This window comes from Mercenaria mercenaria, chromosome 18 (assembly GCF_021730395.1).
Source record: "Mercenaria mercenaria strain notata chromosome 18, MADL_Memer_1, whole genome shotgun sequence".
Taxonomy (NCBI): domain Eukaryota; kingdom Metazoa; phylum Mollusca; class Bivalvia; order Venerida; family Veneridae; genus Mercenaria; species Mercenaria mercenaria.
In genome coordinates this window covers 55,619,609-55,643,147 of record NC_069378.1, presented here as the reverse complement: position 1 = coordinate 55,643,147, position 23,539 = coordinate 55,619,609, and the positions used below count along the sequence as shown (strand labels likewise).

Here is a 23,539-nt window from a genome sequence, read left to right as displayed (position 1 = left end):
GGTCACTTTTTCATAAATTTTCATCTTGAAAAAAAAATCAGTTTATTTTCTGATTTCCAGTTATTTTTAGGCAGACACTACCCTTTGCTTTTATCTTTCGGATCTGATGTATAATCGTATAATCTTTTCAACGAACTGAAGTTGCACCATAATTTGTGGTTTTGATATGAATTTGCATAATTAAGCTTATGTAACATACCCCTGCACTCGAGCATGGTGAAATCTTGTAAACATATTTTTTTTTTAATTCAAGGTAAACTTTTCGTGAATATATTGCTATGTAATTTTCCACACTGTTGCATATTTAGACAGGTACATCACTGTATAGTTCGTTCATCTGGAAGGTTGTTAGGATTTCGGAATACTACTGGTCGTATATGTAAGTCTTTCAGTCTTTCCTTAGTATTTAATTTTACTAAACTTTAGCTTATATTTTATGTACTTTTTTTTAATTGACTTAAATCGTAAAGGGAAGTATTTATAAGAAATGGTTATAAAGTGAATATATTTTCACGGAAGCTCAAAGCTGAAACAAGAGTTGAAGGAAAAGTTTAGGTGGCTAGGTGGTATAGTTGTAACACGCCTGACTGTGTATCCCATCTAATTAAGATGCATGTACTTGGAAAGACGGCTTTGCCTTTTGTCGTTGCTATACCCCAGGCACGTTAAAGAACCAGACTGTCTATTCACTAAGAGCTAGGCTAAGTTAGCGGGACATGCCTGCATCTAAAAAAAGGCTTTCTCTCTCTGTTCTCGGGGCTTTATCTATCTCTGTCTCTCTGGTCAGATCGCTCTGTCTGTACTAATAGAGGATTTCGCGCCCTGAGAGGCGGCCTATGTGCTATATAAAGCGCCTTTGAAAGTGTTTATCATGAAAAGGACGCTACCGCAATCTGGTATAATAATAATATAAGTTTTCGTCGTTTGGTAATGTATATTTAACCATTTTGATTTATAGTATGGCATGAATTAGTAATTCTTATACAATAATATTGGACTGGTTATATATTTCATTGAAATTACTCATTTTCTCTTTTAACAGATGTATGCAATCGTAAAACAAATGTAAAAAGTAAATAAACTGAAGAAGTATAAATATCTTTGCTTCCATTTGATTCATTTGGCAATACTGTTTAGTCTCTTTAAATTACTAATAACTAGCCAAAAGAAGCTATAATGATCCTCTTTCGTTTTATTTCAATAATAAATGGCTTTCAAATGTTGATTTGAAAATAAGTTACATGTTCGCTATCTTTTCATCTAGACAGGCAATAGCTGTTCAATAAGTGTATTACTTTATATTTGTGCAGAGACGCGTTAAAGCGTATGATTTGCTGCACAAATACAAAACATAAAATCATAGGCTCGTTTTAACTTGTGCACGCTTCTCCCCATATGTGAGAAATCAGGTTTTTAAAATCCCGAATGTACTTTTGTGTTTATGCAATTTAAAGAGTAAAGGCGAGCACCATTTGTTTACAAACTCTCATTGAGTTTATTCAAAACTGTTACCTTGTTTGTCAAAGAAAGTTAATTGTACTATCAAACAATACTATTTTAGTCTCTTTTACAACTAATTATACACATAAACATAAAAATAACATCAATATTCAATTACGATTTTTAATAGAAACTAGTGCCCGTATGTTGACATAGAATCAACTCATTTGACTTAGAATCAGTTGTATCAGAGGATTGATAAGTATGAAAATACAAAATATGTCATCTTGTATGAACATTTAAATGTGCAATACTAACGTGCAAAATGAAAGTATTTTTAAACTGTACAAGAAGGTTTGTACAGTTTTATATGGTTTAGGTTTAAAAAATACAAGTATTAAGCTCTAACAGGAAATGAAGCCTTTTGTGGATGTGTAGTTTAATTTACATTTTAGCAAAAACATTAATGTTCACTATGTATTTTGTAAAGAAAGATATTAACATTTATTTCGTATAAACAACATTTGTGCAATAATATCTAGGGCGACCCACATCGCGAGATTGAACGTTCGATGTGACGTTGTTGCAAAAGAACATAAACAAAATGGAGTCGTTGAAAATATCGTAAAAAAATCAAAAGAATACACAAGTATAGCAAAAACTTCTTTCTTTATCACAGTAAATTTGAAAATTGAATGACATAACTATGCTTTTTTACTTTGGATTCAAGAATTCTAAATAAAATCAGGAACTTTATTTTTATCGGAAAGCGAATTACATTATAACGTGGGTGGGTCTTCTTGGCTGTTCTGTACGTTTATTGTAAATAACGATAGTTGAAGATTTATTATGAAATTTACTTATATTTATGTAAAGAAACTCATATTTTGTAGTTAGCGAGTGATAGGGCAAGGGCTGTCAAATTACTTTTATACCATGCACGGGTATTTTGAGAATTGTCATTAATTATACATATGGACCTGCTTCGTTGCACATTCGATACAAATTCAATTTCCTTTTTAGGTCGATGGTTTATTATAGTTTATTGTCATTCTATATCCCTTTGTGTTATAAAAAATGCTCCACAAAGCACAATAAGTAAGAAACCCATATTTTGTAGTTAGCGAGTGATAGGGCAAGGGCTGTCAAATTACTTTTATACCATGCACGGGTATTTTGAGAATTGTCATTAATTATACATATGGACCTGCTTCGTTGCACATTCGATACAAATTCAGTTTCATTTTTTAGGTCGATGGTCTATTATAGGTTATAGTCATTCTATATCCCTTTGTGTTATAAAAAAAATGCTCCACAAAGCACAGTAAGTAAGAAACCCATATTTTGTAGTTAGCGAGTGATAGGGCAAGGGCTGTCAAATTACTTTTATACCATGCACGGGTATTTTGAGAATTGTCATTAATTATACATATGGACCTGCTTCGTTGCACATTCGATACAAATTCAGTTTCATTTTTTAGGTCGATGGTCTATTATAGGTTATAGTCATTCTATATCCCTTTGTGTTATAAAAAATGCTCCATAAAGCGCAGTAAGCGTGTTGCTGTTAATATAACTTTTAGTTTTCTTTTACTGCATATAGCTGTCTTTTTTTTTGACGCAGACGACAAGATGAATGTTCAAGTCTGTTTGGTGCCGTTGTTAATCTGTGTTACCATGGTAACTGCAAGATCTTTAAATACAGATGACATCAAGCGTATTCTGTAAGTTATATACTTGACTTATATCTTGACAACTACCATATAAATAATAAAATCTGTTAGAAGATCCTTTGAAAGAAAATAACGCAATCAAACAAAATAATAACTCAATTTGATTGGTATTGTTCATAAGAGCTAATACATTATAAAACACCCTTCACATCTCTTTGGCATCGGTTTAAGTAGAGCTCTACTTTTCAAATATCAAATGGAATTGTTTGAGGAGACTGCGTTTTTGGAACGTGGCTTTGTAGGTTAAATAGTAATCCTTGTTTTTCATGATCCGAAAGGCAACCAACACTGAGTACGGGACATTTTATACAATCGCCACCCAAGTATGCTGTTGTGATAGTTAATATAAACTGTAAGATGATCTTTTGGAAGCATAAAAAGCTTATATATTTGACGTTTTTGTTTCGTGTAAACGTTTAATAGGACACGGAGTGAAAATTAGCAAATTTTGATTATCTTATCATTATAGCACTTCATTAGATCCATCTTGATGCAGATGATTCTGTGTTTTAGATCTAAACAACTTTATTTACTACGACAAAATGGAGGCGATGGTAATAGTGCTAGTGGTGGACATGGAGGAAGTGGTGGTGCCGGGGGCGGAAGTGGGGGCGGTGCCGGGAAAGGAAATGGAGGTGGCGCCGGGGGCGGAAGTGAGGGCGGTGTCGGGGAAGGAAATGGAGGCGGTGCAGGAGACGGAAATGGAGGCGGTGCCGGGGAAGGAAATGGAGGCGGTGCCGGAGATGGAAACAAAAACGGCGATGAAGATTTAATTTTAAAGCGACTTGAGAGTTTGCTAGATGATATTAAATGGTTAGAAGGTCAGTGAAAGTTTACGAAAACGTGCCTAATAAATTTAAATTCATAAAGTCAGAAACCCAAAGTAAGTTCTATTTATCTTACCTTCTGATTTAAATTTCATTTTTATTAAAATTACACACCAAGTAGGTATTGGTAAACCTTAAACAGAAGTTTAAAAATTAGTATAACCGGTCACTATGTTAATGCAGTCGACAAACAAACACAACCTTAAATGTATTTGGTAATTTGAATTTAAATAGTTGGTACAAATTTCAATCCATTATGAAATAAAAGAGGAAAAACTAATCTTATGGTATAATTCCGACTATCGTGTATTGCTAAACGTTTGATTTGCTGTCAAATGAAGGTTTATCCGAATCACGCCCGTTGACTTCCGATGCCGTTATAAGAACACCTTGTGGTAATGGCAAATACAACATGTCTCAAATACCTAATAAAAGCTCATGTATAAAAACCGTTGCTGGAAAATGTAGTCAGTAGTTTATATTGTTTTTAAAGATGGTGTCGTTTCGAAAAAAAATTCAGAAAAGAAGTAAAGAAAAAAATATTACTTCACTGACCTTATAAAGTGAATTCATTACATCATTCCATTTTGCATTTTATTTCACATGAAGTTAGGATAAATACTAAAATTCTTGTCTGAGATGAAAAGAACCCCTTAGTGAAACCTAATCAGGAATCGCACCAGAGATCTGTTGTGACATAATTTATTCAGTTCAAATGCTATGGCCTAAGCTTATACTTTAGTATATCCTTTTGTCTGACATAAAATATACAAGATAACATACTCTGAACACAAGTTGTGCATATAATGTGTAGTATTTTGCAATCATTAGTGTTGTCAAATAATATATTTTGTGTCACATAAGGCATGGACGATCCGCATTGATAATACATGTGTAATGAATACATTATTTTGTGTCACGTAGGGCATTGACTATCCGGTTTGTTAATATGATAGATCATTTATTTTGTATTACATATGGCGTAAAAGATCCTGACTGATATATTGGTAAATCATAAATTTGTGCAACATAGGACATAGGAGATACTTATAATAACGCCATTGCACAAATCTAAAAATAAATATTTACTTAATTATATATCTCATCAGAAAAAAGCGAACAGAATAATTTAAATATTGTTGATTTTATAAACAGATACGTACGGTGATATAATGTACGATGCAGAGATCGCTGCCGCCCTTCAGCTGAAAGAGTTGGTTGAATATTTAATAAATGGTAAATATTTAATTCCTTTTATATTATTTTCATAGTTTCATATTGTCTTATCATTAAAAAGTGAATAAACGGTAAGTACTATGAGCATGATACAATGTTCCTTATTTTGTCACGTTTGATATTGTTTTTATGCTGACACATAAAAGCACTTTATTTTCCTTTCTCATCCTGGCCCGTACTTCATCAAATGATTCTATAGTCGATGTGTACTTAAAGGGATTTTGAATTGTCTTGAAAAAGGTAAGCAGAGTACTCTTTTAGGTGTGATCGATTTCTGCGAGGCCCGATCGCTCTCCTAGAACCAAGACTGCTTTTCGTGAGGTCCGATCGCTTTCCTTGAGGCCCGGTTGATTTGTTGACTTATTTAGAAAACTATACTATATGAGAAAGCTTGTTGTGACATTTGTTAACCAGATATATATAATTTAAATATTTGTTTTGAAGAAGCATGATAAATCATTGTGACATTTTGTAATGAACTAGCAAATCTGACTGCTTGCATGCTACAGATCTAGAATTTTATGAAGTGATTGATATAATTAAGTCCCATTCGCAGAGGCTGGAGTATTGCTTTGCACCTCGATAGCGCCAGTATGCCGTTCGGTCCGTCCGTCTGTTGGTAGTTCGAACGATTTTCACTTGATAACTTGAGAAATACATGTATGGGCTAATAATTTGGGTCAGTAGGTCAAAGGTCAAGGTAACAGTAACCTGAAACTTGTAAACGGTTTCCGCCCAATAACTTGAGAACATAGACATGGGATATAGACTGGCTTTATTCGCAATTTTGCAAAAATTAAAAGTAATATATGATAGAATACGAGCTTGTCTTCTTAAATACTAACGATTATGCGGAAAAAAAACATAACATTACACTACAGAAAACATATGTTTACTGTTGTTGTGTATCGTTGAAACGTTATGACGTTAGTTCTATTTAGGAACGTTTTTTTCGCATGCTTTGTTTAAATTTGTTATAAGAAAGAATGCTACACAGAAAATATTTTGTTTTGCGGTATGCAAGAAAAACTAATTACCTCTGGCTGTAGATGATGCAGATAGGACGAATGGCTAAGGTGGTAACTCGGTTGAGCCTCGTTACCGCCAAAAACTTACCATCGAATATGATTTTCTAATCAGCATTTACAACCAGTGACAGATTATTATATTCTTGGCGATATCTGGAATACATGCAATATCTTAAGAACATGCGAAAATCGTGCGTTACAGAATTGACCATTACAAAGTAATTAATTGATCTGACATGTACTCGGACGAAAGCATTTTTCTAGTTGTGTTGGCAGTAAATAAATTTATCATAAATTCTAATCGTTTTCAGAGAGAATAGCAGCAACTTTTTACTTTTACCGTTACCTAGAATTTAATCTTAAATGTCAATAAAACCTCATTTTACCCAAATTGAATACAGTCATCCCTGCCCTTTGCCTAGCTACAGGAGAATCGGATCCATTACAAAACATCAGCATCCAATTGGCTATATTCATCAGTCACGATTTGGTCTGTTGCTTTTTTCAGTCTTGTTTGTAATACATGTTAAAATATTTATTTCGTAAAAGTAATTAATTTATGTAAATGTTAATTATTCAAATGAATGGCAGTTTACTAATTTGCCCCGACCTTATTGCTATAATTTCAACAATTGTTAATTTTTGTCTGTGCTTAAATTATATAAATACATGTATACAGAACAGTCGTCATCAGAACAGTCGACAACAGAACAGTCGGCATCAGAACAGTCGACAACAGAACAGTCGACAACAGAACCACCATCAACAGAACAACCGCCGACAACAGAAGATTTTGAAGAACGTCTCTTGCTAAACTTATTGAAGAAAATAGCGCAGTGAGACTTACCCTGAAAGTCGAACAATGAAAACTTTTAGTAAGACGTCCGCTTACATTATGTCCTTTTTTGTTTACAAATATCATTGAGCTGGAAGATAAAGAGACGCGACTTAATAGCAAATATCTCCAATTCTCATATAGTTGAATTTTATTTTGTTGGGTTTACGAAATAGTTGATTTAGTTGACACCACTCTTGATGGTGGAGGAAAACCGCAGATGCCACTCCAGGCATAAGCGGGCGATTGGTTTTGAGCCGTCGACAGACCTGCTATCAATAAGATAGAAAAAATGGAAATGAAATTGATGCAGCCTAGGTTTGTTTAAGCCTTTTCATGGACGGTAACGGAAATGTATGCTAGGTCCGCTTGCTGGTTTCTTGATATGAAGAATTCTACACCCAGAAGGAAGTTTCTAGCCCACATCAGTTAGGGGAAGGAGAGTCGAAGTCAACGCCCTGATTTGTTTGTTTTAACCTTGCTGTCTATATGTTTCTGCTCATCAGTGTCAGTTATTCGCACACCATTACAAACACAGCTGTAGAGTACGTGGATACTGCTTTTGTATCCTTGCCGCTATTTTATGATTTTAAACTTAGAATGCTTTTATCACATATATCTAATACACCGAACATTTTGTTGATACTCTATTATTATATATTACTATTGTCTCTATCTCAATATCAACATCTTTTTAAATGGCATATGTCAATTTCAAGTGTCTTGAAATTGTACAGAAATGGGTTCTTAATTTTTGAATGATTATTGGCAGCTAATTTCTAAAGTAATGCGTTATTTTCTCACCATTTGAATTCATTATGAATGGTGAAAAATTACTTTTTTATAGTGACGTGTTATGTTCTCACATGAATTCATGATTAATTGTTAGGTAAATGCGTTTTAGGATAATGTGTAATGTTCTCTCTTGAATTCATTATGAATGGTGTGCAATTAGTTTTTGTAGTAATGTGTTATATTCTCACTTGAACACATTATGTATTGTTTAGCTATTACTTTTTAAAGTAATGTGTTATGTTCTCACTTGAACACATTATGTATTGGTTAGCTATTACTTTTTAAATAATGTGTTATATTCTCCCTTGAACACATTATGTATTGTTTAGCTATTACTTTTTAAAGTAATGTGTTATGTTCTCACTTAAATTCATTATATGTTGTTGTTAACCATTACTTTTCAGTTCTGTATACAGTAATGTATTGCGTTCTCAGTTAAATGTAATGAAACGAGACCTTTAAATATTGAATGATGTCTTTGTTGTTGACATTACGTTGTTCATATCATAACTTTGTTCTTTATTTACAGATTTTGGAGAGCATTTGTAACAATGATGGCAGAAGAAAAGCAGTGTCCGAGTTTCATCTAATTTCTACAAGACTTCAATTTTATATACTTTGTCATTTTGTCATTTTAACATTTTCATTTACGTATGCATTTGATTATTATCTTATTATTGCCTCGTATTTTAACGCATCTGAATCATATTGGCTCACCCACCCACCAATTTTGAGGATTAAGCTGTCCTAACACTGTTCTGGCGTGTTGTAACATCATATATAATAAATTATTAACATTCAAAGTTACCTTTCTCGCAAATTGACGGAGTAGTTTCAACCGGATGATGAATCATTTATAGCTTAGACTGCATAATATGCAGGTGATTAATAAAGTCTTTGCAAAATGTTGTCTTTCTGTTTTGTACAATTTACCAGATACCGTTAGTACTTGTATGAATTATGCTTCAAAATATACATCATGATAGCGAACATCAAAAGCTCTCATGGATAATGCGTACACAAATCGTCTGCTGTCTCTAGAAACTGTAGGGCTTAGTCATTAGATATTCCGAGCAGTAAAACAATGTAAAGAGAAGCTGGTATAAAAGTACAGTGATTTCGAGATTAACGTAGAAGCATTCATATAGAAATTACACAACTGTGAGAACATTCGATATAACCTCCCCCTACCCCCGCAGTACATTTATAAGGAACATTATATTTTAACCAAGAAACAGTGTTATATATTTGTTTATCCCGAACAAGGAGTCAGACCGACAGATTCTAGAATGGAAAGTTAAATAACAATTCGATCGTTTTTAAATTGTGTCGCCGTCACAAACCTGTAAATATGTTGCATTAATAATGTTTCGCTGTTTTATGTACGAAAAATGGTTGGTGTCTTCTAGATTTTTTGAATATTTTTATTTTATAAAATGTGTTATCGTAAAGTTTGAAATCGTGAAGTATGTAATCACGAAGATCGCTATTTCACACAACATGAATTCATATTTCTTTAATAACACTATTCTACAAAAATGTATGTAAAAAGTGAACCCCAGGGTGGGGCCAGTTTTGACCCCAACGGCATGCTCTCAACAAACCTGGTAAAAGGCTACTAGATTATGTATTGCTGCTTCAGTCAAGACGATTTTTGAAAGATATTCTTTTGTAAGCCTTTGTTCTGGGCACAGCCAATTTAACTACAGGTGACATGAATTGAACAAAAATAGTAGGGTAACACTACACAAAACTACAGCTCCTTGGAATTAAGGCTTTATATATATATAATTTTAACTAAATTTTGATAAAAAAAATGGCTACAGAAGGAAATCACATGCCAAAGCTCTGAGCCTGAAGTATTTATCGAAACTTTTAATGTTTGTCCTATATGAATCTAATGTGATACTAATTACAATATCAAGAAAAATAAGAAACTAAAACTTAATAAAAAGTGTGTAATTGGTTGGAACGAAGGTGGGGTTAGATTAGGATTAACATCAGTATGACCTTAAAGGAATATTTTATAGATGCCCACCTGGAACATTCATGTGAAATTATTTTCTAACACTAGTGTTAAATAACAAACAAAATTAAGAAGAAGAATTTATTGGAAACACATGAAAATGTATTAGTTTTTTTTTCTAAATAAAAGTCCTGGATAATGAAATGTGTTGAACTACAATTTACAAAACAAAAGAGGAACACTTACAATTTTTAGCATTTAATTATGGAATTCTTGAAATTGAAAAGGTCTCTGTTTAAGTATTTAAAAACAAAATTAAAAAGAATGGGAACCTTTCAGCATTTGTTTCAATAAAAGGCAAAATTTAAAGTTTTCTGTCTGAGTGTTAAAACAAATTTAAAAGAGCCGGTACGCTTTAAATTTTCACTATTATTTGTTGCAATAACGGACTATCGAAGAATGAAAAGCTCACTCGCTGTGTGTGTGGTGAGTCAGGTAGACTATTGAAGAATTGAAAGCTCTCTCGCTGTATGTCGGGGGTTTTGTTAAGGGTGAAAACCATTTACCAGTAACGAAAACAATTACAAACCGAGTACAGAAAAAATGCTACGTTAACAGGACTTCCTCTGCATGTAAAATGCATCTAAGAAAAGCATATATTTCCTCTATTCCAAATTTAAATGATTGTTACTGTTAGGTCTTTTGCTGTTTTACAATAGTTTGGCCTCTTTGTATGTATATTTATGGAAATACACAACAATTACTTTTAAACAAATTCCACATTTCGGATATTATTCAAATTAAAAACTATATTTGTTTTGTTTAAACATTTTATGCAGATATTTTCTAAAACTGAGAGGTCTTGGCGGCATACTTAAAGGGAATCCCTGTAGTTTTTTATGCGCATCTTTCTGCGCAGCCGACACTTTCTATGGAAAACTGAACTGAAGCCAACATTTGTCGAAACATGCTACAGACAATCTTAGATATGAAGTTTCTTGAATGAAATAACATTTTTTGGTAAGTTTTATCAGTAATCAAATGTTGATACTGGTTTATGTTGTATTGACAAGTATCATGTCTGACAGATATCTTGCTATTTTTGTGGTTGTGTTTCACATCGCATTTTAGTCCAAAGACAGTGTTGTTCATATAATGTAAGATAATTGACTTAGTACTGATAAGTCAATATCACCTTTCAGATTATTTAGTATTCAATTATAGAAAGAGTTAAGAATTTTTAAAACTTTTTTTAACTTCTAGCGCACATACATGTAATCAATTTGGCCAGGTTCGCGCCACTTTCCGTCCTAACAGGTGTTGTATTCTAGCGGTCTTAACAAAAATTTAGCCTGGTGACCCATACATTTTTAGCCATTTTTATGTTCATAATACAATTATCTATACACAAGAAAAACAGGAAAAAATTCTATGAATAAGTTTTTTACAAATTTAAAAAAATATTCTTCACTATGGGTATGTTTCATTGAAAAAAAAGTTCACAAAAGTAAATATGAAACAATAATTTTTTTCATTTGTACCAATTACTGTAAGGATAGAGTATTACAAATATGGCTATAATATCAAATAAGTATATAATAAAATTTGTAAAATTTGCTGTCTTGGTGTATATTTTGGTTGGTATTTATAAAAAAGCAGAAAATTATGAAAATGTTGAAAAATCGCTGGCAGTTTCAGCAACAGTGGGTGTTCAAAACAATTTTTCACAAAAACGAGCCTGGTGACCTATTGTTTTTATTTGTTCATTGTTTTCAGCACAAAATTTCATATCATATATGTGAATTTAAAAAAAAAACCTATGAAAGGAAAAAAACTATAGGAATTCTCTTTAAAATAATGACGAATTCCTGCTCCGAATCAAGATACTGAAATTTTCAATTTTAACAAATACTTTTATATGCTCCAAGCGCTTTGAAGCACACTCATAATATTAAAATATGTGACATAAAATGAACTTTAAAAAAGCATTTCTATTACAATTTTACGATAAGCAATACAAGCCAACCTTCCTATCACATGACAGATTTATTTTTCACCATTGTCACACGAGTTCAAGCTTGTGTCATTATTTATAAAGATGGGCGAATTTAATTACAAGGAGTATTACACTTTGTTATGTAGAAATTACTGTCGCTTATTTAAAATGTGGCTCCGTCATTCTTGTAACATTTCGTACACTGGCTTTATCACTGCTCTGATCATTAAACAGGTTTACTAGTTCCACTTTCCCTTTCACCCCCTCCCTCCATTCCTACCTCCTACCCCTTCGTCCCCCTTTTTTCTATATTGTGCATAAAATATAACAACGTTGTTCACCGCAGACACGTCCACGCGCTGAGCAAGTTGCCAGGCGCATTAAATTGTATTTTAACGTAGTACGCCGTACCTATCCGTACTTATTCGCGTCCTGTATTTATTTTTTACCCGTTTCTCACCATTTTTCCCGTACAGAGACGTACTACTCTGTACTGCTCCGTACTTATCCGTGTCCGCTCCCACAGACCAATCCCTTCCGCACCGTACCTCAACGTTCGGGCATAACCTTATGTGTGACTGTAGCTTATACCCCAGCCACACATACGACGCGGATAGCTACTTCTAGCCGCGGATAGAAACGTAGTAATCCGTATCGATCCGTACCCGAGTCGTACAGATTGGTACGGATTGATACGGATTACTACTTTAAGGTACGGCTCAGGTACGGTTCGATACGGAGTACTACGTTTCTATCCGTGGCTGGACGTAGTTCTCCGCGCCGTATGTATGACTTGGGTATTAAGGATGAATAAATTTCAACCAAATTGGACTAACGTCACGCTTAAATGGCAACGGATCGATCAAACTTCTGTGCATGTTCAAAAGTTGAAAAAACTTGCAGGTTTGGGATAAGTCTTGAATATGCTTTGACCAAGGGTTGGTACGGATCGTTACGGATTACTAGTTTGAGGTACGGCTCATGTACGTATCGATACGGATTACTACATTTCTACTCGTGGCTGGACGTAGCTATCCGCGCCGTATGTATGACTGGAGTATTAGTACTGAGTGATTCTGCAACCTAAAGGAATTTTCTTCATTGAAATTTTAATATTTAGTATATTTATCAAATGCACATCAGCCTCTTGGTATACCAAGCCGTCAAAAAATAAACAGACGAAGAACGCGCTTGATGAAAAAAAAATATTTTCTGGTCATTATAATATGAATATTTGTTGTCCATGAAATAAAGAAACTGATGTTCAGGAGTGAAAGGAATAAATTTGAAACAAACACTTATTTGATGGTGTTTTAACTTCATTTCAGACGGACAACAGATGAGGTTCTATAATACTTTTAAAATGTACGAACGATTTTCCTAACGTTTAACTGAACCTTTTTTCTAGTAATATAAAGATTAAAGGTGTTTTTGTTTAATATCAATGATGTAAAGTCCTTGATTTATGTACATAATTGCACCTTTTTGTCAAGTATATGATAAGATCTATAAGAAGTTCCTTCGGAATGTGCAACCTCTCTCACGGCCCCTAACACTGACGTAAGGTCTAGCAGTATATCACAAAACAGCAGAAATTTTTAGTAAACAAACAACATCTTGACAAACAACTTATCTGTCCATTACATGTTTTACTGTTCTGTCCCATAGAACTTGATACTTAAAATATTCTAAAGAAGTTGTCCCCCTTTTAAAAAAGAATGCCATTTGTAAAGAACAAAATGTAAACAATTGTCAAAAACGATGTTTTACATACTTATGTTAAGTTTAAACACTGTTACATTGTTGCAAATGCATCAACACGAAGAAATGTAACAGCTTTTTAAAAATGGTGAGTTTTAAAGGCGCTGAACTGTTCAGAAGTGTGGCCCCTTCATGCAGTCCATTTTTTGGAATTCAATGCATATATGGGTAAATTGACAATGGTTTTGTAGAATAATATACATGTTTTATATGCTGTTTAATTTTCATGTAAAACAATGCTTTCTTTCTATGATTTGGTGATGTTCGAACTTTTTTCTCCGAAACATGGACCTAACTCTTAAGCTGAATTCTAGTATGGTATATTGAATGATCCAGAAAATATAGCAACACTGAGCCTAAGCTCGGGGAAACTTGATTTGACTGTGTCTGTTCTTGAGAGATAATGAAATGTGCGACAACCCTCACGCCCCTTAGCAATGGCTTAAGCGTAATTCTGCTATGGTAAAAATGAATGGACTCCATGATTCCAAAGAACCAGAAATCTTGCAAAACTTAGTTTCAGTGCAGGGTCCCATACGGCGCTTAAAGACTGCTGTTGTGTTAGTAATATTCTTTAAAAAATCCTTTGGAAGGATAGCACGCATCCAAGCATAACAATAGCAGACTCGGTTCATGACAGGACAGGAAATGAAACGTTCTACGCATCATACGTCACCTAGCGCCGGCTAAATCGGAATTCTGTTATAATAAAATTAAATGGTATCCATGATCCCAAAGGACCATAAAAAATAACAGAACTAAAGAGTTTTGTCTTACCTGTTGATTCAGTGATGATTAAAAGAAAAGTGCTAAAGGACAGTACCATTGCGGACGGTAAGTGCAACCAATTAAGAAAGTTCTAAACATCAACATGAAATACTAAAACAACATAAAATACTTAAACATATAAAACGTTATACGCAGTTGTTTTCCCACAATGCACAAAAAAGTAAAGTATAGTAGTTTGTATGTTGCTACATATAATTTATAAATGAAAGGAAATGTAAATTAACCTCGTTATTTTCTTCCTAGTTGGTTTAACATTTACTTACTAAACTGTTGAGGTAAATGTACCTGATGTGTGTCGTCCAAACGGAATACATTATACTGTATGCAGAATAACATTTAGCTTATTCATTTGTTAAACTTCAATAAACTTGTACAGCTAAAATATGTACATTGGATATATTCCAGTTGTCTTTTATTTGTTTATACTTCACATACAAGGTAAGCCATGTTAAATGTAAATCTGAGCTTTGTTTAGTCTTCTAGCTTAAGCTTATTCATGTTGCACAATCATAAATAAGGTGTAGGGGAATTCAGAGTGGATATACTTTATTTCAGACGGTAGTTAGCCCCTGTAACAATATGAAAACAATGCCACGTATATGTTTGGTCTGAGGTGTTCAGTTGATTGCAAGGTGTTTACATAACAAACAATAACACTATAGGTCAACCACGTTTTTGAGCCGTGACTAATTTATGCAGGACGGTCGATTCGCCAAAAAAGGGTAGGAACATCTATGAAATACATTGTAAAACGGTAAAAGTTATTGATGAACGTAAGCGAACGCATGGACCAAATGATCTGTCGTTGGCTTAACAAACTTACCGAATATTAACATAACCCATTTGAAAAAGTGTATCATTCCGTCACGGGTCAAAACACGCGGTCGAACTATACTGTTTATGTGTCAGAAACGACGCGTATGTGTAGTCTAGACAATTGTGACTACTATTGGAACGGAATAAAGCACTAGTAAACATTTCGAGGTATGTCATAAATGCTTGAGGGCAAATGCGAAAATAAATGTTTATCAACTGTTTTAGTTATTTTTGATATTTAAATCATATGATATGTATACATTGAAAAATAGTGTCAATTGCCCGCTTTAAGCAGATTTTGTGTAAACTCTGCACATAGACTTACCGACGGCCTCATCTATTGGTTATATCAGTATTGATTCCATTCCATGATATACTGTTATTTGAGATTTTGAAACATATCATTACTGCACGCTACAGTTTTATTACTTTTATAACAAGGTTAGAAATAGATAAATATATAAACAAAATAAATATTCATTGCACATAAACCTAAACATTAATAACTGGTTGTCCAAAAACAATTTTTTTTTTCAAAATGTGCAACAGACAGACTGCTTTTTGACGAACCCTACAATTTTCATGTCGCAAAACTACTTTTCAACGGTATGGAAATTAATTTTTTATCACATCCATTCTTAAGGGGTGGTATCCACAATCATACAGATTGCTATATTGCACATTTCAAATTGATTATCGCAATTTCCATTAACGTAACATTTAGACTACTGGCGGCAAGTGATTTTACCTTTGCGGCTAGTGCAGACCAAAATCAGCCTGCACATCCGTGCAGACTGATCATGGTCTGCACTGTTCGCTATTCAGTCAGTAAATTTTTAGTGAACATCCCTTTGAATAATAAATGGAAATACCCAAAGTGAATGATGGAACAGTCCATTTTAGAAAATTAGCAAGCTAAATGACAAATTCTACCTTTCATGTGAACTTGATTTGAAAATTACAAATTATATTCACTCAACTGGGTAATTCTTAAAACTCACTTATCCCAAGTGTAATTTTTCACTTTTCTGTGTGTAAATTTAATTATTACAAATGCATGAGTACTAATTACAAATTACATTTACTTAAACATTAACTTTGTCTTGATATGTTGATCATTAACCTTTGTTGTCAGTAGATTGTTAACATACGAAAGTGTAAAGTTCCATTCAATTTTAGTTTTAGGATGTTCAACAAAACACTGTGCAATATGCTCAAATACAGAAAAGTGTGACGCTTGTGACATCGGATACTGGTTAGGAGAGCACAAATTCTGTTCTGCTTGTCCTCATAATTGTGAACAATGTACAAACGCTACACACTGTACGAAATGTAAGGCTCTCTTCTGGGATATACGGCCAAACATGGCATGTGGCTCTCCTTGTCGCGAGACCTGTACAAAATTCGGATGCAATGATACAACAGGGCATTGTTATGGATGTCATCCAGAGTCTTACGGGCCTTATTGTTACCAGACCTGTGACCTGTGTCTTAACAAATTGTGTAATAGTCAGAAATGTACAAATGGGTGCATTGATGGATATTATGAGAGCACAGTCGAAGCCTTTAAATGCCGTAAATGTTTTGGACACTGCACATCATGTCAAAGTCCGACAAACTGCAGACAATGCGAAAAGGGCTTCTATTTATTTAACTACAAAAACTATACTGTTTGTTCACAATGTAGATCAGAATGCGAAGAATGTATAAGCTACAGTGAATGTGTCTGTCCCCCGGGAAAATACGGACCTACTTGCAGTAAAGACTGCAATATTTCAAACTGCAAGAGCTGCATCGAGGTTGACAAAAAAGTACAATGTTCTGAATGTTTTAGCGGATACATACTTAAGAATGGAAATTGTATTTTCTGTTCACAGTATTGTTTAAGTGGTTGTGATAGCAATCAGAACTGTTTAGGTGGCTGCAAAGATGGTTGGACAGGTCTAAGGTGCACGGAACAGTGTATCAGCAAATGCAAAAGGTGCGACCGAATTGATGAAAGGAGGTGCGAAATATGCGATGGAGATTTCTATACAACAGCATGCAGTGTATCTTGTAGTTCATCTTGCTTGACCGTGTCAGAATCGGTGAAATGTAATATAAATAATGGCATGTGTTTAAACGGTTGTGATAATGGTTACTGGGGAAACAAGTGTGACAGACTATGTTATGAAGGTTGTGAGTCTGAAACATGTGAGCAGTCAAATGGGTTATGTGAAATTTGTAATCGTATGTATTACGGGCAAGCTTGTCAGAAAAAATGTAGTGAACATTGTATTGATAATGATGCATCAGCTACAATTTGTTATAAAACGAATGGAACGTGTTTGCATGGATGTAAAGATGGATACGGCGGTGATGCCTGTGAAGAAGAGCTCTCAGGTAGTATTACCATGTCCTCAACAGGTATATATTTTAATAGGACCATGCAAAATCGAAAATCGAGATGCCGAGTTCAGTGCTCTTTTGTCATATGAAATTTGGAAAAAGCTACTTTTTCGAAAAGTTAAAAGTGTAAGAAAAATTAGTTAAATGTGTCACGTATTTAGAATTAAGAACACAAATTACGTATATTGTGATGTTGTGTTTATTTGAAATTGGGTCAAAGTTCCTTTGTCAAAAGTTCTTGAGCTATATAAAGGCAGTCAACATAAACACTGTATGTTTTTCTTTTTGGTAGCAATATTTCATTACTACCAATAATTCCTGAAACATGACAAAATGAAGTAGTTTTGAAGAGCGTCTGGTTCAAAGAATATACATGTATATCTTATGAAGGAATTAATACAAACCTGTAAGTAAAAAGTATTCCATAGCGCATAAACATTTTTTTCTTCATTATTTTAAATTTAGAATCAACCTATCCTTCAACAGCCAAGAACCAAGTAACTGGGATGACTAAGCAAGTTGTAGAAAAGGACCAGCAAAGTGTTATAGCAGTTGGTGCTGGAACAGGTGGAGGATTCCTAGTTGTGATTGTTTTAATCGTTAGTATCGTGTGCATATTGAAAAGGTAAAATAACAATTTCATTTTGAAAAAAATGTTGAATATTATCTTCCGTGAATGCATAATAAAGTTTCCATGAGCATACAATACTGCCATGCCATTGAAGAAATGTTTATTTTGTTCTGGTTTTTTTTTCAATTGCTCTAACAACATTGATTTCAACATTTTCAACATTGATTTCAAGAACTACGTCTTGTTTTCATAAATTGCACAATGTATTGTTGCATATTACGTCTGATAGCAGCATTGTACTGTTCAGATATAAAATGAATATCTACACTAACATAAAAATGGAACATTAACATCTCAAATATTTTAATTTAAAGAGCATGGCTTTATGAATGATTAACTAGTCTAAACTTCATTGAGGTGTTTACCACTGACAGTACAAGCTGGTGCCCCATAGTTTTATTGACTATGCCTTCATTGTCTTTAAGTTTACTTCCAATTGTTCCTACGTATATTTGTGTATATTTTCATCAGATTCATATTCATACAAACAGGGCTGCTGTTTAATGGAGACTGCGTTCATTCACACTTACCATGCTGGACACGATGATTTCTGCCTTTGCGACCAGTGTAGATCATGATTAGCCTGCACACCCGTGCAGTCTGATCATGATCTACACTGTTCGCCATTCAGTCAGTATTTTTTGGTACGCACCCCTTTTAACAGTTACTGGTACTTTCCAAATTGAAGGATGGATAAGTTCATTATAGAAACTTAGCAGGGTAAGGGTTAAACATGGCTTTTCCTACTGGATACTTTTCCCTGTTTTCATTCTACAGAAAGCTAAAATCAAATAGCAACCCGAATGTCAGGGAGGAAAGAACATATGTAAATACCGCCATAACGATGCAAGCTGTTGCCTCTACAGAGATAGAAGGCGGTATTGGAAATATAGGATATGATAAAACAGCAGATGAAACACTCCAAAGTGTGTACGAAAGGTTAGACAATGGCGCAATCGATGATCAACATCAATATAGTGGTAAAATATTTATACAAAAAATTCAAAATCTTGCTGCTCAGAAATATTTTCCTAACATGGAAAGTAAATGCGACGGGAAATATTTCTGATATAGGTTCAATAAATATTTTAATACTGGGCGTTTCTGATATTCACCATCCAAATTGTCATTGTCTAAGTAACTATATTAACCTGCCATAACTCATTGGAGACCCTACCAACACATTTTTAGAACAGATGTTTTAAACTGACTCCATAAAAAAGTTAAACGTTGTATTTCAGTTGCATGTACATCTTTATATTATATTGTTACCTACATTTTTACACGGAAGTGTTCATGTTTTATTTGCCATATAAGATATATGTGACACATATTGTTCATGTTTTACTACCCATTTAAGATATGTGTGATACATATTGTTCATGTTTTACTACCAATATAAGATATATGTGATTGACGCTACGGTGCGAGATGGGTGTTGAACACTTCATTACTTCTTTTGAACAGATCCGGTCAAACCCAGTCTGCTATTATTTTGCTTGGTTGCTTTCTATGTTGTCAAAAGATCTTCTGTTATATCTATTTGCAACACATTATGAGGAACTACTTGCAATACCTTACAATGTCATTTTTACTTAACTCTTTCGGATCCGCATTTAGAATATATAATAATGTAATATGCTTATCATTGTCATTGCTTTTTCTTAATTTACATTGCGTTATTAATACGCATTCATAGTTTATTGAGATAATTTAGAGTACATTATTTAATATTTCAGGATTGGAAGGACATACAGATCAGCATGATACTGGATATGTAAATATTTGAAGTCGCTTAGGTAATAGCAATACTTAAACAGCTATGTTAGCTCTGAATTGTATACTTCCTAAGTGTTATTTCAATATGAAGTTATTGCTTCATATTGGAAGTGTTCCTTCAAAAACGGATTGTACGAGTGGCTAAAATACAAACAATTACTGACAATTACATTACAAAACAATTACAAAAATATTTATTTAATAGGAATTATATGTAAATATCTAAAAAAATCTAACCAGTGTTCTTTGATTTCTGGGTGATTGCTTTCCATAACTAATTTTAACAATTGACCAACAAAAGTTAGAGATCGAAAACAGACATCTTCGGGAACATACAATATATGTATTTGAAGTCTTTTGCTGAGCACCCGCTTTGAGTGCGTGAGGTCGTGGGTTCAATTTCAATCGTATATCAGCTGAAAAGTGATTTACCACTTAATATCTGTAGACATACCTTCAAACAAATTCATTTACATATGTTTTCTGAAGACAGGAACTTATTAAGGATTAGTTTTGAATAGAACTTCTACGCATGAATTGTTGAGTTACAACGAATAAACAACACTAAATGAGAAATTCAGGAGCGTTTTGGCTTGTTTATTTGTTAAGAGATTTAACGCCGTTGTTCAACAGTATATCAGCTATGTAACGGCAGGAAGTTAACGTAACAAGTCTTCCTGGATTCTGTACCAGTACAAACCTGTTCTCCGCAAGTAGCTGACGACTCTCTGCAAGAAGCAGCAGGGGTAAATGACGAATGATTTTATGCACAATGTATCTTATCAAATCATCAAAAAGAACAGCCCCGTCCGAAGATTGAACTCGCGACCCCTCGATCCGTAGATCTTCGCTCTTCATATCAGTTTAGCCGGCGGGTTTCAGGGGCGTTTTAGGCTTCACGCCGTTCTTAAGCTGTAACAATGTTTAATTCGTATACGGTGATCAGTTAGCCTAACCAGTGTTATTGGATTTCTGGTTGATTGCTTTCCATAACTAATTTTAACAATTGACCAACAAAAGTTAGAGACCGAAAACAAACATCTTCGGGAACATGCAATATATTTATTTGAAATCTTCTGCTGAGCACCCGCTTTGTGTGCGTGAGGTCGTGGGTTCAATCCCTGGCCGCGTCATACCAAAGACATGAAAAATGGAACTAGTAGCTTCCTCACTTTATAGAGAGAATAGTACTAGGATTGGTATGCCCGCTTTCAGTATAATGTGACTAGGTGACTAGGTGGGGTATCATGGCACGTGTCTACGGCGTGATATTCCTTTTAGGCAGCAAGTTGGGCATTGTGCACACTGCTACAAGTAGACACAATTGTTAATATGACTAAGAAATTGTTGGAAATGACCTTAAACACACACGCACGCACACGCACACGCACACGCACGCACACACACACACACACACACAAACACTACATAGTATGTCTGATAAGCGGTATCATTCATTATTCAATGCCGGTTAATAATATGCAATTACTAAGCGCCATTTAAACTCTACAGATATATTCATTTCATTGAGTTAATGAAAAGTATCCTCGGAGATTAAAGAAAATGCTAAATGTAACCAAATCAGGTAGAATGTTACGCCGCTTCTAGGAGTATTTTACTTTTAAATTGAATGGTTGTTGCAACTGAATTAGAACGTATTAACAACAGTTTAGAAATATAGAACTGTATTGCTCAAAAAGATTTTATGATGATATATAAGCTATTCATTTTAAGTATGTGTTTGTTACAGTTATATCTTAGTGTTTTGACTGTCCCTATTTATTAAATTAGAAACTATAGTGTCCTGCTTTATATCATTTCTGAACATAATGAAGATTATTTTAAATCTAATTTAATTCAATTGTTATCTTTAAAAGAAAACATATATTTTTTGGAAGACAGTGACCTTCATGACCGTTTGGTTACGGTCAATGACTTCGAATCACTTGGCCCCGACTGCTGTGAACTCGAACCCTTGTTTGGAGTGCAGAATACTTTGTGACAAACGTAACTTTCGTTTGCAGAAAACAACCTTTTTGTTAAAACATGTTTCGGTTAAATAGGTTTAACAAATATAATACAATACTATTAACAACACTGGATTAGGAACAACTTCTGGAAAGACAACTCTTGCAAAGCTAATACAAAAAAAGTTATTTCAGTTACTGATTCGAGTCGTAAATTCGGCCACTTTTTGCGGTTTTTCATAAATAATTCCTTCTTTATACAACGGATTTGTACAAAATTTCTACCATATGTGCTTTAATACAAGCAACATTGATTATTATCATTAACAGCCGTTTACCTAATGGTAAACAATAAAACCATGCTTAAAATAACGGAAGGTTAACCTCCACATTTTACCTTCTAGAGGTTGTAAATATTCGGCCACTTTTTAAACATAAATTTAGTCATATTTTCAACATTGTCTTGGAAATAAATCGACGCTACAGCCAAAATCGTTCTTTTTTCAACAAAATACAATCAATTTTAAGTAGCATACCTCGTGGGAAATACTCACCAACAGAGATTTAAAAGGTGCCTGTCATCCTTCTGCACCAAGAAGGGATCGAATGTTCTAAAAATAGTTTGATGTGTTATCTGCTTATGTGTGTCTATTTATAGCCATATGTAGAGTTATTTATAGATCGAGGCCCGTAATAGGTGTTGCATAGACCTGTGATAATAGTGCAAATTAAATTGTCATGAAGTTACTTGGACGTTTTTAAGGGTTGTGATCAAGTCATGTCGCGCAGATTTGAATGAAGTAATAGTCTAATAAACATTCATTTCGAGAAAAAAAGAAAGAACGTATTTAATGTATTCAATGACTTTTTATTTAGATTCCACACTTCCATTCTGACACTATAAAAGTCAATCAGTCAGTCAGTCAGTCAGTCAGTCTGTAAATCAATCAATCAATCAGTCAGTCAGTCATTTAAACTAGTAAATCAATAATTCAATACTTAAAATAAAAGTAACAACTTTCTTTGCACCTAGATCTACTTAAAACATCGTTCCTTCACGACACACTCCATTCACTCCTCATATAAGCAAGCACTACATGACTTACACAACCAGTCACTTCTCTCATTCAAACTTATCCTGACAAACTCCAACTCTCTTACACTCAAACATCCATCATGGTACCACGCCTCACATCCATCACAACTATACCACTCAACACCGTTTACTTCGTCGTCCTATCTGCCGCGCCCGCCACACACGTTACAAATATACATAGCGGCTGTCACTTCATCGATAATATCTCTCTCTCTGCTCCTCAAACTCCTTGCTTCCTTCTGTGCCTTTCTCTCTTCTATGAGTCTCTTCCTCTCTGCATTTTCCTCTTCCTCCCTTTTTCTTTTCTCGGCCCTTTTTGTCTGTTCCTCAACTCTCTTCATACGTCTCTCCTCTGCATCTTTTGCTTTCGTCTATCGTCTCTTCTCTGCCTCTAACTTCCTCGTGGCAATAGCTGCTCTCCTTTCTTCTTCCTTCTTCTCCTTTTCCTAAAAAGAA

The 23,539-nt window shown here is 34.1% G+C and overlaps 2 protein-coding genes across 2 annotated transcripts; both read left to right on the top strand.

Moving 5' to 3' along the window:
• The first annotated feature begins 304 nt into the window (after positions 1 to 304).
• On the top strand, positions 305 to 8,665 carry LOC123538697 (uncharacterized). Its single transcript, XM_045322989.2, has 6 exons — positions 305 to 379; positions 3,065 to 3,164; positions 3,687 to 3,994; positions 5,156 to 5,236; positions 6,944 to 7,139; positions 8,424 to 8,665. Exons 2-5 carry the CDS (start codon positions 3,073 to 3,075, stop codon positions 7,102 to 7,104), a joined length of 642 nt encoding a protein of 213 aa, XP_045178924.2. The 5' UTR covers positions 305 to 379; positions 3,065 to 3,072; the 3' UTR covers positions 7,105 to 7,139; positions 8,424 to 8,665.
• A 6,031-nt stretch (positions 8,666 to 14,696) lies between these two features.
• LOC128550812 (multiple epidermal growth factor-like domains protein 10) lies at positions 14,697 to 20,256 on the top strand. The gene is made up of 5 exons (XM_053530638.1): positions 14,697 to 14,844; positions 16,402 to 17,604; positions 18,076 to 18,235; positions 19,019 to 19,221; positions 19,981 to 20,256. The coding sequence occupies exons 1-5, from the start codon at positions 14,790 to 14,792 to the stop codon at positions 20,028 to 20,030; spliced, it is 1,671 nt and encodes a 556-aa protein (XP_053386613.1). The 5' UTR covers positions 14,697 to 14,789; the 3' UTR covers positions 20,031 to 20,256.
• Positions 20,257 to 23,539: the final 3,283 nt, after the last annotated feature.

Excerpts from the sequence above, each read along its gene's own strand:
- LOC128550812 (XM_053530638.1), top strand. The coding sequence starts at position 14,790 with ATGTACATTGGATATATTCCAGTTGTCTTTTATTTGTTTATACTTCAC. Across the intron at positions 14,845-16,401 it reads GTTTATACTTCACATACAAG|TTTTAGGATGTTCAACAAAA; the intron begins GTAAGCCATGTT and ends ATTCAATTTTAG. Across the intron at positions 17,605-18,075 it reads CTGTGAAGAAGAGCTCTCAG|AATCAACCTATCCTTCAACA; the intron begins GTAGTATTACCA and ends TTTTAAATTTAG.
- LOC123538697 (XM_045322989.2), top strand. The coding sequence starts at position 3,073 with ATGAATGTTCAAGTCTGTTTGGTGCCGTTGTTAATCTGTGTTACCATG. Across the intron at positions 3,995-5,155 it reads TGATATTAAATGGTTAGAAG|ATACGTACGGTGATATAATG; the intron begins GTCAGTGAAAGT and ends TTTTATAAACAG. Across the intron at positions 5,237-6,943 it reads GGTTGAATATTTAATAAATG|AACAGTCGTCATCAGAACAG; the intron begins GTAAATATTTAA and ends ACATGTATACAG.